This window comes from Grammomys surdaster, unplaced genomic scaffold (assembly GCF_004785775.1).
Source record: "Grammomys surdaster isolate TR1022 unplaced genomic scaffold, NIH_TR_1.0 752, whole genome shotgun sequence".
Taxonomy (NCBI): Eukaryota; Metazoa; Chordata; class Mammalia; order Rodentia; family Muridae; genus Grammomys; species Grammomys surdaster.
Genome location: NW_021605171.1, coordinates 4,886,726 through 4,902,715, shown reverse-complemented (window position 1 = coordinate 4,902,715; position 15,990 = coordinate 4,886,726). Strand labels below are relative to the sequence as shown.

General features: G+C 35.1%; 1 protein-coding gene across 1 annotated transcript in view; it reads left to right on the top strand.

Moving 5' to 3' along the window:
* The window catches only part of Ccser1 (coiled-coil serine rich protein 1), a 457,615-nt gene that overhangs the window by 365,090 nt on the left and 76,535 nt on the right, over window positions 1-15,990 (top strand). The window contains exon 7 of the mRNA XM_028782449.1: window positions 11,824-11,907. Coding sequence (XP_028638282.1) covers window positions 11,824-11,907 — 84 coding nt within the window. The remainder of the gene's footprint in view (window positions 1-11,823; window positions 11,908-15,990) is intronic.

Genomic DNA, 15,990 nt, shown 5'->3' with positions numbered 1-15,990 from the left:
TAATCTTAAATCTGAACTGCCCTAGATTTCAACAAACAAGTATTTCCCTGAAAAATTCTTGAGAATCATATCTTTCCAAAATCATTCCAGATAATAGTAAGCATTTTCCACATGAGAACAGTTTATGACCCACTGTGATTACAATGTGCAAATACCACGCTAGTTGTAAAGTGCAGATGCTTGTCTTACAAACTTCTGTAATTGGCTTCTGTAATTGTTCCGGAAAATGTTTTCTAAAAAGTGAGATTAGATACGATGATGGGAATAGAGAGCTCCCATTTACATTTCCAGTTATTTCATGTGAACCTGGGAGTGTGGAGAGGACTACGTCGCTGTGAAATGCTTGCCAGATGGTTTAGTAATATACTCACCTCAGCCTTCTGAAAGCTCTCGATAATATTGGTTTACTTCAGAGCTGGTGCTTTTCCCTGTACGGGAGGATGGAACTTGGGCCCTTGAACATGCTAAATGGGAGTCTTGGGACTGTGGTATTTCATCCCTGCAACCTACAGGATTATTTAAGTTTTTGTTATGTTTTAATCTTTTGATTTGTCTGTGATGCACAACTGGATGCAGTCAGAGAAGCAGTAGGAGCCTGGGAGTCATATCTAAATTCATAACCAGGGAAAAAGAAATACGTTATTTTCAAAATAATGTAATGCTATTAGTGTACAAATCTCTCAAAATGACACATTCAAAGTAAAGACTTCATGAGTTATAAATATAGTTTGTTTTAAAGTCAAATGACAGTTGTTGACAGAAATGGGGTACTGTTGACCTTTATGAAATGTTACTTTACAAATTAATCTCTACCCATGCTATTTAAGAAGTATGTTAAGGTGTTAATTTTCAAAACTTGCTATCCATTTTCCTTCTAATTCTAATGTTTTATTAAATTTACGATAACATCCACTTTAGCAGTATGTGTTTTCTTAAGTTTAGTTTCGAAAACATATAGTATGCTTATAAATTTATAAAGTTTTCAGTGTCAGTGAGAATAAAAGACATCAATGGTTTTACTGCTGGATATAGTAATGCAACTTCTACAACCCACATGCTGGTTGTTCATTGAATACACATATAGTTTGAATTTGTGGAGTTTGTGGATGGTACTTATATAAACTTATTTCTAATTTCTTTCCTGGCTGTCTTCCTGTTTTCTCTACCTTGTATCTGTCTACCTGTGGTCCTTACCTTTGCTCTGTTTTCCAAGGTCTGTTTCTGATGGGAGAGTTCTTTGTTCTCTTCATTCTCTGTGGCTCTTATGATATAGAAACAGAAGAAGAATCAGACAGGAAAGCACTTAGAAGAGATCCTGGAGTGATAAAGACAGAGAGAAGCACATGAACTGTATGTTCTAATAATGATGTCCAGGTATACAGTTGACGCTCTTTGCTAAGCAATTTTTAAATACTGCAGTATGTCTCTTGAAGCATAGCATTATTCTAAGCCTATTTTATATGCATTCTGGGCAGTATGTTACATGATTGCCAAACCGTTTGGGGCAAATATTTTGTTTTCTGTATTTGTTTTTCTATATTATTGTCAGAATATTAATGCACCAAGCCCATCACTGCCAGGTTCCACTTCATGTGAATGATTAGCATAGTACAGTGGAGGTGGATATATCAAGTCACAAGTCACATGCAGTCTAAAGTAGATGACAGTACAAGAATTAAGTGGTGACTCATTACGCAGAGACTGAAGTAAGAAAAAGACTAAATTCTAGTAAGCATATCCCCATCTAAATTCTTACTCTCTGTTACAACTAAAAATAAAGGCTAGGAGAACTTTGGAAATAGAAGAACCATATGTTAGTTTATCATAGTTTATGTATGATTTTTCCCACCCTTTCTTCTTTTTCTTTGTTGAGGAATCATTAAACATTAGATATTATATTAATTCAACTACTTATACAAAATCTCTAAGAAGATGCAAACAGTTGGAAAGTATGTCTGTGTCTGTCGTATAGTTTTGCACCATTTCAACAACAAGACACCACAAAGTATCACAAGGTCAGTAGTTTGGAAAAGAGGTTTCTATGGTTTTAGAGCTCTGTAGATTAGAATTCTAAGTTCAAGATGTTGATAGGCCATGCTCTTTATAAAAGCAATTCTCTCTCTCTCTCTCTCTCTCTCTCTCTCTCTCTCTCTCTCTCTCTCTCTCTTTCTCTCTCTCTCTGTTTGCAAGCATGTGTGTTTCTGTCTTTGTATCTGTCTCTACCTCTTTCTCTGTCTCTCCTCCTTGGACCCCCCCTTTCTGACTCTACTACTATCTTCCAGTATACTGAGGTCTATAATAGCAAATTCATAACAAGCAATTATTCATATTTGTGTTTTTTAGTAAAAATTCCCTATCTTTATTAAAGCATGAATCATTACATGAGTTTTAACTCCAGTATTTTCTCATTTTATTCAATTATATCTGCAATAACTCCAGTCCAAATAAGGTAACACATGATTCTGAGAATAAAGATCACAATGTGTGAGTTTGGGAAGGAAAATGAACATTTATAACACTATAGCATTGTTAAAATTCTATGGAAAGGAGAAATTTAGCATTTATTCATGATTGATAGATATTATCATCTTTTGCTTACGGATGCTTCTCTATTAAAGCTAATAATTTTCTCTACATATTGTATCAAACCTAATTTTTTCTAAGCTTTTGAAGAACTTTTTCCTTAATAATTTTCTTTCACTTGCATTTTAATTTCCTGCAATATTTCCATGAACCTATGAATATTTTAAAACTTTTATAAAATACGATTCCTCCTCCTCTTCTTCATCCTTATCATCTACACCATCAGGATCATCCTCATTATCACCAGGACACCATCATCACCAGCAGCAATACCAGAATGTTCCATTTCAGTCATAAGATCTATTAACAGTTTTAGGTATGGTTTGTTTCCTAAGAGTTGATGTGCTGAAGTCAGTCCTTTGTATCACAGTATTAAGAGCTGGTTTTCTGAAAGTTAAGCCTGGTGAAATATAACTTGAATATAAAGGCTTTCCTCTCTTGAGTGACTGGACCAGGCCTGGACCAGGTAGGAGTAGATTAGCTCCTGTGAGAACTTATGTATAATGAGAGACTTGCTTCCCTAGTTTCTTGTTTACCATGTTGTTCCATACATTCTCCCAACAATGTGTTGCCATTGTCCCGAGACAATTATCTAAATTTAGAATGTGCTGGGACCTTCTTCATTATTCTTCTGAACTGAGATAAATTTCTTTTCTTTATAAATATCTAGTTTCATATAAGTTGTCATGGAAACTGAATATGCACTTGGGCAGCTAATGTTCTTTATGTCTGCTATTCACGTATTCCTTGAAGCAAGCTTGCATGTTGCTAATTGTGCTATTGGTAGCTCACTAGTTTATTTCCAGTACATTTTAAGGTAATCTGTAATATGAATATTGTTCCCACCAGATACTGCTTTGTTGATGTCAGTAGTGACTGACTCTTGTGATCAGTAAAACAACTATTCAGTCGTCTTTACATCTCTATTTTGTTTAAATTCATAGAACCCTCCCTGAAAACCTCCTGTTAAGTTTATTTCCTGCCTAATATATCATGTGATATAGCACTCCTGATTTTCTATTTGGCATGATATTATCCTCCACGGATCCACAGGCTCTTACTTTGTTTGTTTTACTGTGTTGATATACTGATACTTCAATTTTTTGAATTTTCATTATGTTGATAATTCTCAAATCATCACTTCCTTTTTAACTCAGACACTTGAAGGTGATATAGCTGAATGTTAGTGTTGTATTTAAATAAATTTTAGATTGTTAGTGATAACTACTTTATTTGAAGTCTTATAAGGCAGCTGCCATATATTTTTCTTTGAAAATCATATGTGTTTTCTCTGCCAGCCTAAGAACAGTGATGTGTGTTCTATGATTTCTTATAGATTTCCTTCTTTCCTGGTTGATAAAGGATACTTTAATGATTACTAATCATTTAAGATTTCACACTGACCTTAAATTAAACTTGCAATATCTTTAAGCCACTAATTTGTATTTTTGTTCCAGTTCATTATACAAAGTGTACAGCAGTCCACTAGACAAGCAGTCATTCATAGTGTACATGATATAAAATTTCTGATATATGTGGACATGAGTGGTGAACACTTAAAGACACTGATGAGTGTGCTGCTGCTATACATTACTGTCTCTGCAAAGACCAAAGCATGACCTTCACTCCTTTTCCCACTGTGGATGTTAGGTTTTAGTTTCGTATCTGTAATCTGTATCGTCAGCTAATGCCCATTGCCTTGTGTAGTTTATTGTCTGACTTCTCAGACGGATGGACACTACCACAGAAATTGTTTCACCATGTCTGGGATTCTTGCATAGAACAATGATGCGCTTTTGGCTATTTGATATCCCCCAAATTCTATAATTATGAAAAAGTCTTTGAAACTTGACTAAAGCATTGCTTAGTTTTGTATTTTTCATCAGGTTCATAAATCTGTATGCCATGGAACAGGATACTATGAATATTTTAAGATCTATTTAAAATAGCGTAGCCTTTCTGGATTTTATTCTCCTTTATTGATAGACAAATTCAGAAGGGCATAATTCTCACTTGTGCTTTTTAAATATCAAAACACAAACACACACACACATAGGCAAAGTATCCTTAGTTTTATTCAGATTGTTTTGATGTCTGACGGTGATATAAATTTTCAAGTGCCAAGAGAGATCCCTTTGCTCTCTTGTTGCAGGGAGATGACAGAGGTATCACTACCATGCAGGCAATAAGTTTCAATAAATTTTAGATTGTTAGTGGCAACTACTTTATTTAAAGTCGTGTAGAGCAGCTACCATATATCATCTTAGAGAATCAAATGTGCCTTCTCTGCTAACCTAAGAACAGTGATGTGTGTTCTATGATTTTTTTTGTAGATTTCCTTCTTTCCTGCTGGCACTTTTATTAATGGTATAAAAGCAAAAAGGAGGATGGGGGATGGGATAGTGGGTTCTAGGGAAGGGAAATGAGGAAAGGGGATGGCATCTGAAATGTAAATAAATAAAATATTCAATAAAAAAAAGAATTTGAAAAACATTGTTTCAGTGTTGAAAATAGGCAAGTAAGTTTCCTGTATTTTTTTTCCTGTCTATTTCATTGTTTCTGATGTACTTATGTGTTTCTAAGGAACTGTAATTGTTACCCAGGGTTCTCCTTTGCATGCTAGTTTTCTATTCTTCACCTGCCACAGTCAAGTGCACTCTCTGACTCTGTCACGTACTTCTTGATTTTGACCTCAGAATTGCTGCCTAAATCTAATCAATGAAAGATGGACTATCTCCTCATTAAAATCAGCAACATGAATAGTAGACTATTCTTGTTTATATCACACTAGAAAAATATAAATGTTTGGAAGTCAGAGATTAGACTTTGTGATTTATATTAGAGAGTAAATTATTCAGTTACTAAAATAATATTATGTTTATCCAAATATATGTTCAGATGTATATGATGGACAAATATAGGATTGTTTTAAAATTAAAATAAATGAAACTTAAAGATTCTTTTCATGGTAGAACATAGTATTCTGACATATCACACTGAGAGGTAAAACCCAGAACTCTATTACTGCTCCAATGACCAAAAGTTGCCCCATAGGGACTTACAAATGTCTCCCTGAGAAAGTATGGGAATAGATAGTAGATAGAGGAGACATCCTGCCAATAGCAAGGAAGATGGGGTTAACTGGGGTTTCACAGAAGACCTATGTTTTGGGTAATATGAATTCTTTTTAGCTCTGAGGTAGCCCTGGCTGCACAGTGTTTGGTATTGAGCCAGAAATGAGGAGTACTGGTGTGATTTCATGCTGGACTTGTTGGTATGTGAAGACCCTGCAGGTGAGTAACTGGTAACGAAGTTGGTGTTAGAAGCCATACAAGGAAACTCACTGGACTCTAAACACTGTCTCAACAGGAGTTTCATGTGGCATTTGACATAACAGAAAACAAGTGTGATAAGTGTTTTTTTTTTTTTAAGAGAGTAGAGACAAGTTACATTCTTTGATTACTTTTTCTCCTTTCCATAAGAGCTTGTAAGTTCAGTGTACTCTTCAATTTCTTACTAATGACACAATGTAAATAAAAAGATTCTCTTTTTTAAAAATTTGAGAAAAGTGTGGCCTGGAAACATATTTAGGTAGTCTCAAATGTAGTGTTCTACTGTGCACATGGATACATGCAATCTTATTAGCTACTGAATATATTCAGACACTTAGTAAGACATTGGTGAGTCTATCTGGGAAGTTTCACAAAGTCAGGATACTTGGATCTAGGACTCAGAATCTGTCTGATAACATTCTTACATTTTAGATTGATAGAAACAAGTGGTTTTCTTAAACTACATTTTAAGTGGGTGGGCAGTGAATGGCTTTCTAAGGGACCAAAATAGCCCAGGATATATTTGGCTATAGTCTGAAACACTTTAACTTTCTATAATCTCAATGTTTAACCCTCAGCATTGTACACAGGGCATAGTCCTTCCCTGAATTACCTACCTTCTGGGACGTTCAATTCACAAATGATAACAGAAACTTTTAGTATGGCATTTTATTTTTAGTCTACATCATGGGAATCAGCATTAAAACAACTGTTCACATGACTTAAACTGTAAAATTTTAATCATATTTGTCTGAGAAAATAATGATATTGTCAGACAACCCAAGTTGCTTGAGGATATTTTCGCCCCAAGAACCTACTAAGCAATTTTAGTAGGACAATATGAATAAATATGAACCTCTTGATAGCAATCTGTTGAGAAGCTTATTGCTGTTGGGTTCACAGACTTGTCTTGGTATAGTTTTAAATTGACCTTGATGATACCCATGGGCTTTTAGGAGAGAAGAAACTAACTTGGCATGTCTAATAACTGGTACTGTTTTTCTGAAAACTTTGTTCATATTCCTTCTGCCATAAAATACAGCCAATTTTAGATGTCTTTAGAAACTTCTAATATTATATTGCCCTTTGAAAGTTTGCCTTTACAAAAATATTAGATGAAACAAAGAATAGAGTGGTAAAAGTATTTAGCAGCAATTTTGATATAAACCATGACTTAGGTTAAAACATGCTCCCCACTTTATAAACAAAGAAAATGAGTAGCTAGAGTATATGATTTTATGTTCAATGAGGTATTTTCATCGTTGTTTGTTTAAAGACCTACATTCAAAATAAATATTGACCAGTTTGGAAAAAATAAGTCTACATCTCCTACAACCATCTTAACATTTTTTCAGTGTTCACTAAATAAAAATAGGAGTGAAATAAGTTTCGTTGAGAGGCTGGTGAACACAATTCCAGGTTCTCAGTATTCTGTTTTCATTATATTTAGTATTTAGTGAAGTTATCTTTTCTTTTCAATTATTGTGCCTATGCCTCCTTTATTCCAGAAATCTACTGTTTTCTGAAATAGATTGTTAAAAAGGATTACAAGAGTAAATAAGACTCTACATCAAGTAATTATGAATTGCAGACAATCCACACAAATACAAGGCACTATGGGCTTTTAGAAGATGAAAGTAGCTAAGAATTCTTCATTTATTTCTAAAGGAACCTTTTGTAGATTAAAAAAAAGTCACTATCCCAATATTCTTCTTCAGCTGTGGAATGTCCTATCAGATACACCAGTGTTCTAAAAGCCTGTATTGTTTACTGGATTGATTTACAAAAGCCAATGTTCCCAATATGACTCATTTTGGTGGATGATGGGTCCCAAGTCCACCAGGCTCCCAGTGGCAGCCCTAGGATTTCGGATTGAGGGGGATTCTTACCAACTGCTCTGAGTGCAGTGGATCCTCTAGCATGGGTCAGGATATGGTGTCTTCGCAGGAGCAGACCAGCTAGGAATCTGGGAAACAGACTTTTCTTGAGTTAGCCATAGACCCTGTGCCACTCACATCTTATTCAATTGGGTAACCAAGTCAATAAGACCTAGGGAAATCCAAGTAGAGTGAGACCAGTCTTCCTTGGTGATGTTGTCAGTAAAGGATACCACACATTATTCAATATTGATGAGTAAACCAAGAATATTAAGTCCTTTCACTCTATCCATCAGTATGATTGATTTTTAACTCGTGTTATATATCTCTTTTCTCTAAATTGAACCATTATGTTTATGAGTTTTAAAGCTGTGAGTCTGTAAACATCTTGAGAAATTTCCACTAGAATAAAGCCTGAGGCTTTTTTACAGGATCATATCTTTGAAAAGATGAAGTTCTTTGTAACTTCCAAAAAGCAAAACAGAGGCAAAATTACAATATTAAAATAATGAATACCCAAAATGCTAATTAATTCCTAAAAGCTACAGTTGATCTTGAACGCCACCAAAAAAAAAAAAAAAAAGAAATAGAAACATGTTGAATCCCAGAAGACTGGCTGAGAGCTGCAAGGCCTTTGCTCAGTTGAATTCATTTGACCATTGTTTCATTAGCATCTGGTGAGCTCCCAATGATATCCAAGGTCCTCTCTAGATAGCCTAAAACAAAGATTAAAGTCAGAAAGTCCTGGCTGGGGTCTAGTTTTGCTTCAGGCACTCTCCACCTACTGACTGAACAAGAGCCAACCTGCTGTCCTCAGTTGATAATTCCTGTCATATGCTAACAGAGTTCAGAAGTTAGTAGCTAACTGATGGATTTTCACTGTGAAATATGGCTGTGTGATCCTCTCCAGCCTTTCCTTTTCTGCTTCTTCTCAGCTACTTTTCTAACTTCTCTACCAAACCCTTAGCATGCTTAAATTCATCTCAGTATTTAGTTCCAGAAGAGTAAACGTGATAGTTTATTATTTTCTGCAGAGTCTTAACTTCCTTTAGATGTGATAGTATAGAAGTTTGAGAAGGGTAAGTAGAAAGAATTCAATGTTTGATAACAGTTTCTAGCCTAGTGTGATTTTCAACACCCACAAGGATTTCCATAGAGTTAAAATATGTTAACTAACTAGATACAAAACGACATAACTATTTACATGATCTGGGATCAGGTGTCAAGTATTTGACCTTAGGTCTATTTGACTGTTAAAAAAAAATCATGATTGCTGTGTTACATGCTCCTGAGTGTAACAACTTGAACTTCCTGCTCCTGAGAGTACCAGGTAGAAGTAATTTTAAAGTGAATGAGAATAGATTCAGTCTATGAAACCCAGATGTGTTGGAGACCTAGAAGATCATGGCAACTCTAGTTATCATGGCTATACTAGGTAAGATGGCTATAGTAGTTAATGTGGCTATACTAGTTAATGTGACTATACTGGTCAGGTTTGTTAACTTGATTCAACCTAGAGTCACCTGGGAATAGGAAACATCAGTTGAGGAATGACTCTAGCAGACTGCCTTGTGGGAATGTGGATGGTACATTCTGTTTATTAATGATGAATGTAAGGTAGCTCAGCCCATTGTGAGTGTTGTTACACCTGGGAAGGTAGTCCTGGCATTTATAAGAAATTCCTCCATAGGTCTGTTTCAGTTCCAACATTCAACATCCTGCTCTGAGCTCTGGCCTTGGCTTCCTTTGCTGATAGACTGTAACTTGTAATTTGGATAAACTGTTTTCTTCCCAAGTTGCCAATGGTTATCACAGTAATATGAAGGAAACTATTAATAGTAATCATCAGAAAAAGAAGGGCATATAAATAAATTAGAACTATATAGCATTTCTCACCATAGAGAAAGTAAATTGCATCCTAGAATAACAACATCCTATTTCATGTTGTCTCTCAGATATTTGCTTGTCAGATCAGATACAGAGTTAGAGAAAATGGGTATACTCCTAATGCATATTGTGTTTGTTTTCCATCTTTATAAGAAGGAAGCATGAATTGAGCATCTTATAAGTGTCTAATGCTGTGCTTGAGCTAAGGACACACTAAGGAGCTACTGTGTATACAATGAAGCATGTAAGTAAATGGAAAATCCAAAGAAGATAGGAAACAAGTTCACATTTGAGGTTTCATATGAGATGACCTATGGTTTAGAGGCTGATAGGGAACACTTCATCAAATAGTTCAGAAAGTAGTGGATAAGAAGTAATTTTCAAAATTTGTCTTATAATAGTATATATTGTGAAGGACAGGAGTGTTACTGAGTAGAAGGGAGTAAAATCCAACAATAGATGTATTACATATATACACATATAATGCTGATCCAAATTAAACCTCCAAAGAATGGAGTGGAGAAGGTCACAACTGACTATCATCAAATGAAATTTTTCCAGTGCTTGGATTGGGTTATATCTAGTTGGTTTCTTGGCCAATGGAGCCCTGGGGGAATTTCCAAACTACGTAGACTATTGCCAAGGCTATAAGTTTCTCTCTACAAACTAACAGCAATGTGCCATTGCTGAAGTCAACAACTACACAACTAAGTAAACAGGGAGTAGTTGAGCTGCTGCCTACGTAGAGCCTCCATTTCTATGTTTCAGTATCTTTGTTACAGGAAGGTAGTCTGCATGCTGTCAAAAGATAAATGTAAACATGAAGTCAGAAACCGTTTATTGACAATGGTGTACTACTTGCAAGATATGCTAGGGCACAAAGCTTGTGGGAGTAACCAACCAATAACTGATTTAAATCAAAGCCTACTCCATGGAATAAAATCCGTATCAGTTACTATGTCAGTGATCAAGTATCTGAAACGATATACTATATATATGGACATGGACCTATGGTAAAACAAAATACTGATCTAAAATAAGAAAAAGCAAACAATGTAGCTATAAAATGACACCTAATTATATAGATCAATGCCTTGTTCAGCCATCACCAAAAAAATTCCTCCTGCAGCACATTTTGAAGAGACATAGTGCTGGATAAGGAGCTGTGAGTTCTTCCTCTGGATCTACAGGCAGCAAAGGTGACTAAGAAACAGCAATTCTTCCAGCAATGCCACAGTTATTCTAAGTCTACACCTCCTAATAGTGCCACATCCCGTGGGCCTACGGGCTGTAATTTTATTCAAGCCACCATGTGCAAATTAGAAACAATCAAGTCAGAAATATTAAGGAAGGAAAGAGTAAAGAATAAGTACTAAGTTTGGCTCAGTGAGTAGATACCAGGAGCATTGACTTGAGTCCTTTTAGGACAGTGGGAATAATGAAGAGAGGTCTGGGCAAGAATGCTGAATGAATGAGAAACTGGCATGCCCACAGACAATGCTGAGATACTGATCAGATATGAGCTGTATTCGTGATTACAAGTTTTGAGAAGAGAATTCTATAATGGGTAGTTGTATCTGAAAACTACTAACACAGAATTATAGATGCCCCGGATATGGATGCAGAACCTGATGGGCTTTCAAGTTGAGAATATCAAAACTGCAGTGGTTCCTCATGAAAGGGCCTAGTAAAGTATCTTAGGTACAGCATTGAGGATGAAAATGTAGCATGACTGTAGCTTAAGAATTAACAGTAAATTATAGCAAGAAAACAAAAGTAACTCTTGTAGAGTATAAATAAGTTTATTACATTGATTATGTGCTACCAGAAAGATGAAAGAAGTAAAAATAATGTCCCTTTTTCTTCTAAAGCACCTCAATGTTGACAAATAGGTTCCAAAAAGAAAACTTAACTTCTGTAAAAAAAAAAAGTATACGGTGAAATACACATGATGGATACAGCATAGTAACAGTAACATAGGCTTTTCTTTTGCAATCTAGAAGTATGAAAGGGAATATAACATAATAAATAAAACTGAGTTTCATTAGTCACATACAATTATTTCTCTGTGTGAAGTTGACCTCTCTGTGAAAAGCAAAGCAAGAGGGCTGAGCATACTCTACTTTCTCTTTGATGTTTTGTAGGATATAGCGAAAGATGAATGTTCGATGCTGAGGCTGCAACTGAAGGACAGGGAGGAGCTCATTTCTCAGCTCCAGGCAGAGCTGGTAAGTGATTGGCTGGAGCAGTTACTTACTTTCAGAGTTATTTGCTATAAACCTTTATCTATTGACACTAACATTATTATTTATGTTTTATGACTGATTTAATATGACTGTCAATTTTATCAATCTTTAGTAATGAAAGTTGTAGTTCTTTGGTGACAGGAAGAAAAGAAGTGATGTTTTACATGTACAATAACATAAGTACTTCTACAAAATGGTGCAATCCTTCAGTTGTATCTATAATAATAAAGGCTAAGGGCGCAATACATTTTGTATACTATATGATTTCCATCCACACTGAGATGGCTAGAGAGAAAACTTAATAATATGAAAGAAATCATTTATTATTCTTGCAAACTAAGCAGGTCTTCCATTTATTTTCATAATTACAAAATGTAGCTTTTTGTCAATCCACTGAAGATTTTTCAATAAATGCACAACTCTCATAAATACAGAATATCTATAGTTTATTTTGGTGTTGAGGTTATCATAAAGAAATGTTAGAAATCAAATGTTTAGAACAGAATAACATGTTTGCTGTGTAGAAAAAAATGGGAATTGTTTTTCTAGGTGTTTTAATTTATATACATTATGAGAAACAATTTAAAATGAGTATTAGTACTCAGGATGTAAATAAAAATCATAGAATCATAAAACAAGGAGGTTAATCCATTGTGAATACTTAAGATGCCAGCAATATAAATATAATACAGCAGAAAACACTATGACACATTATCAGCATTACAAAATAAGTACTAGTTAGAAATATATTATAAGATGACATAACAGTTGACTATATCAATGTTGGGGTATTATAAAATGCAACTTAGTGGCATAACTGAGTCACAGACCAACGTGCTTTTGAGTACTACTAATATACTAGCACCATGTCACAATCATAGTACATTTTAGGGATCTAAACAGTTGACAGTGTTTTTACTGACCCTTGACCCTCATTGACAATAAGGGTTGAGAGTCACAAGCATGTCTGTATGTCTTCACAAGCTGCTAAATTACTACTTAAAAATAGGAGATCATTCACAGACAAGAAGAACATGTTCTATACTATAAGAAATATCCATTTAAAGGATCAGCAGATCCTTTTAATTATTTTATATTAATTATTTAATTATTTTATATTAATAGTACAGATAGTATCTGTTGCATAATACAAAAGTGTATGTTTAATATATTCCTCTAGGCCAGTGGTTCTCCACCTTCCTATTGCTGTGACCCTTTAATACACTTCCTAATGGGTAACCCCATGCTATAAATTTTATGTTGCTACTTTATAACTATAATCTTGCTGCTGTATGAATCACGATGTAAATATCTGATATACAGGATATTTGATATGTGACCCCTGTAGCGATCATGACTCACGGGTTGAGAATTGTTGCTCTAGGCATATATTGTAACTGAGCTTTTGTTGCAAGACATAGAAAATATCTTTTCACTTAGAAAATATCTAGTACAGATACCTATTATCAAATTGAGTAATCAATCTTAAATTATAAGATCTGTTATTAGCTATTATTAGCTATTATCTGTTAAAATTATCTGTTCAGCCACTTTGATCAGGAGCACTAATTTTCAATAATTAACTCAGAAAAAAAGAGATTATTCATCGTTCTTCTTACCACCAGTCTGATCAGACTTAGGACATAGAATGTCCAAGAAACAGATCTTTCTTTGTTCAGTGAAATGTGAAGGAAATCATCGCTTGCAGAGCCAATTCTACAACTATGATTACAATGATTCAGTGTCCCTCCCTCCAAAAATGGGGCTTGTCTAAATTGACTACTTACCCTTGAAATTTTCCAAAGTAATAATCATGGCATCATTTCAATGTCTGGGTTGCACAGTTTGCATAAACATGAAGAATGTTTTAACAAAAGACTGATTTTACCTTTTGCAGTGAAATTTGTTTTGGTAAAAGGACTTTTCAAAGGTAAGGAAGAAGGTGTGATGATTTAGAAAAAGCATGTTAAAAAGAAAAAACAATTAGATCTGAAGTAATCATGAGACACCCAGTGATGAGTAATTTCTCTGCCGCTGCTGAAATGAGCCAATTTAAACCAGATTAGATTATCTTCAAGGCCATTTTATTGGGAAACTGCTCTTGGGTTCACTGGCCACAGGATTGAGTCCAGGGGAGTCACCATGTGGAGGGAGGAGAGGAAAAAAAGAAAGCAGAAAGAGAAGAGTATAGAGGAAGAGAGAGGGAGAGAGGGAGAGAGGGAGAGAGGGAGAGAGAGAGAGAGAGAATGAGAATGAATGTCTGGATTATATAAGGATGAGTCTGGGGAAAGGACAGGGTTCAGGGCAGGGTATGCCAGGTAGGGAATGAGGGATGCTGGGAGATCCTGGAGGCCAGGCCTGCTCTAATGTGTAAAATATGCGCATCGCTCTTTTTTTTTAAAGATTTATTTATTTTCTTTAGATATGTGAGTAAATGTTGCTCTCTTTAGACACACCGGAAAAGGGAATTGGATTCCATTAGAGATTATTGTGAGCCACCATGTGGTGGCTGGGAATTGAACTCAGGAACTCTGGAAAATCAGTCTTCACCTCTCAACCATCACAGACCTCTCCAGACCCCACATCAGTCCCTTGACCATGGGTCCAAACCCAAACACACAGGACTTTACAAACTGCTGCAATCAATGCAAGATATGGGCCAAAGTGATTCTGGTTCTGAAAACAAGCAACTGTTTTTGTTTTCAGTATGCATTAGTTTGTTTGAGACACTCTTTCATTCTGTATCCCACTGTGGTCTAGAATTTCCCATACATCCATGGCTGACCTTTAATTCATGAAATTATCATGCTTTAATGTCCCAAGGACAGACATTACAGGTGTTAGTCACTGAAACAGGCTAATTTGTGACATTTGATAATTCTGAAATAAAGATCAGAGACCAGTTAGCAGCTGTTTATTATCTATACAGATTAACAACACAATACTTTATAAGTTATTGCATGGGTATTTTAACTCTTATCCATTAATGTTATTATAAGCAAATTCATCTACCCATATATTTCAGAATAAACTTATAAATAATTATTTCATTAAAAGGATAGATTAAGAATGCTTTCTTTTCCAATTGTATTTATTTAGTTGAACACTGCTATTCAGACTTTTCATTCTTGTAATAAATACCTGAGAGGGAAAAAAAATTAAGGAAGAAAGATTTTGGCTCATTGTGTCTGTGTTCTCATTCCTTGATCAGTTAGTTTCATTGTTTTAAGCCTACTGCAGAACCAAACATCATGGATGAAAGAAAGATACATCCTTCAACATTGCTCTGCCAGTGTCTCTCTTCCTCTACGTCTCCCCACCATTGACGTAGTTCAGCTATCTCAAATATACTTTTCACATTTTAATGCAATAGTTGATTACATACTTCATTAGATCAGATTACATGGTATAATCCTTGTTAGAAAAGCCTTCAAATATACCTAACAATATACTCAAGTAATCTCCCAGGTATCTTTTAATAAATATTTATTGAATAATAAATAATCAAGATTATTTGGCACATCTATATAGTTTCATCCAATGTACAGAGTTAATCAGGGGTCAGTTAGTGTTGATACAGAAAAGAAAATTGTAAATGTTTCTTTTTCAGCCATTTCCAATAGTCATCTTCAATATCACCTCAACAATATTATCATCATGCTAGAGTGATTGACTGTTCTGCATGTGATAGGGTTTCAATAGCATCTTCCACTTCCACAGCAGCCTACATAAATTACTAGATATCTAATGTATGTGGAAGTGTTCCCATTTGAGCACAATTGCTTTAGAGGCACCATATTAATTTTCAGTGAAACTGTATAAGTATATGCATATAGATAACCAAGCAGCAAAAATCCTACAGAAGAGATAGGCCTTTCATGTATGTCATAGTTAAGTGTGAGAAAGCTAATTTTTTGTTCTATCTGATAAGGAGTCTGAGATTAAAGTACCAGCTTGGGTGGGTGACAATGAGGACTGTCCCTGGTTGATGGCTGGCCATCTTTTCACTCCATACAAAGAGAGGGGGGTATAGTAAGTTCTGTGGTCTCTTAATCTAATCCATCA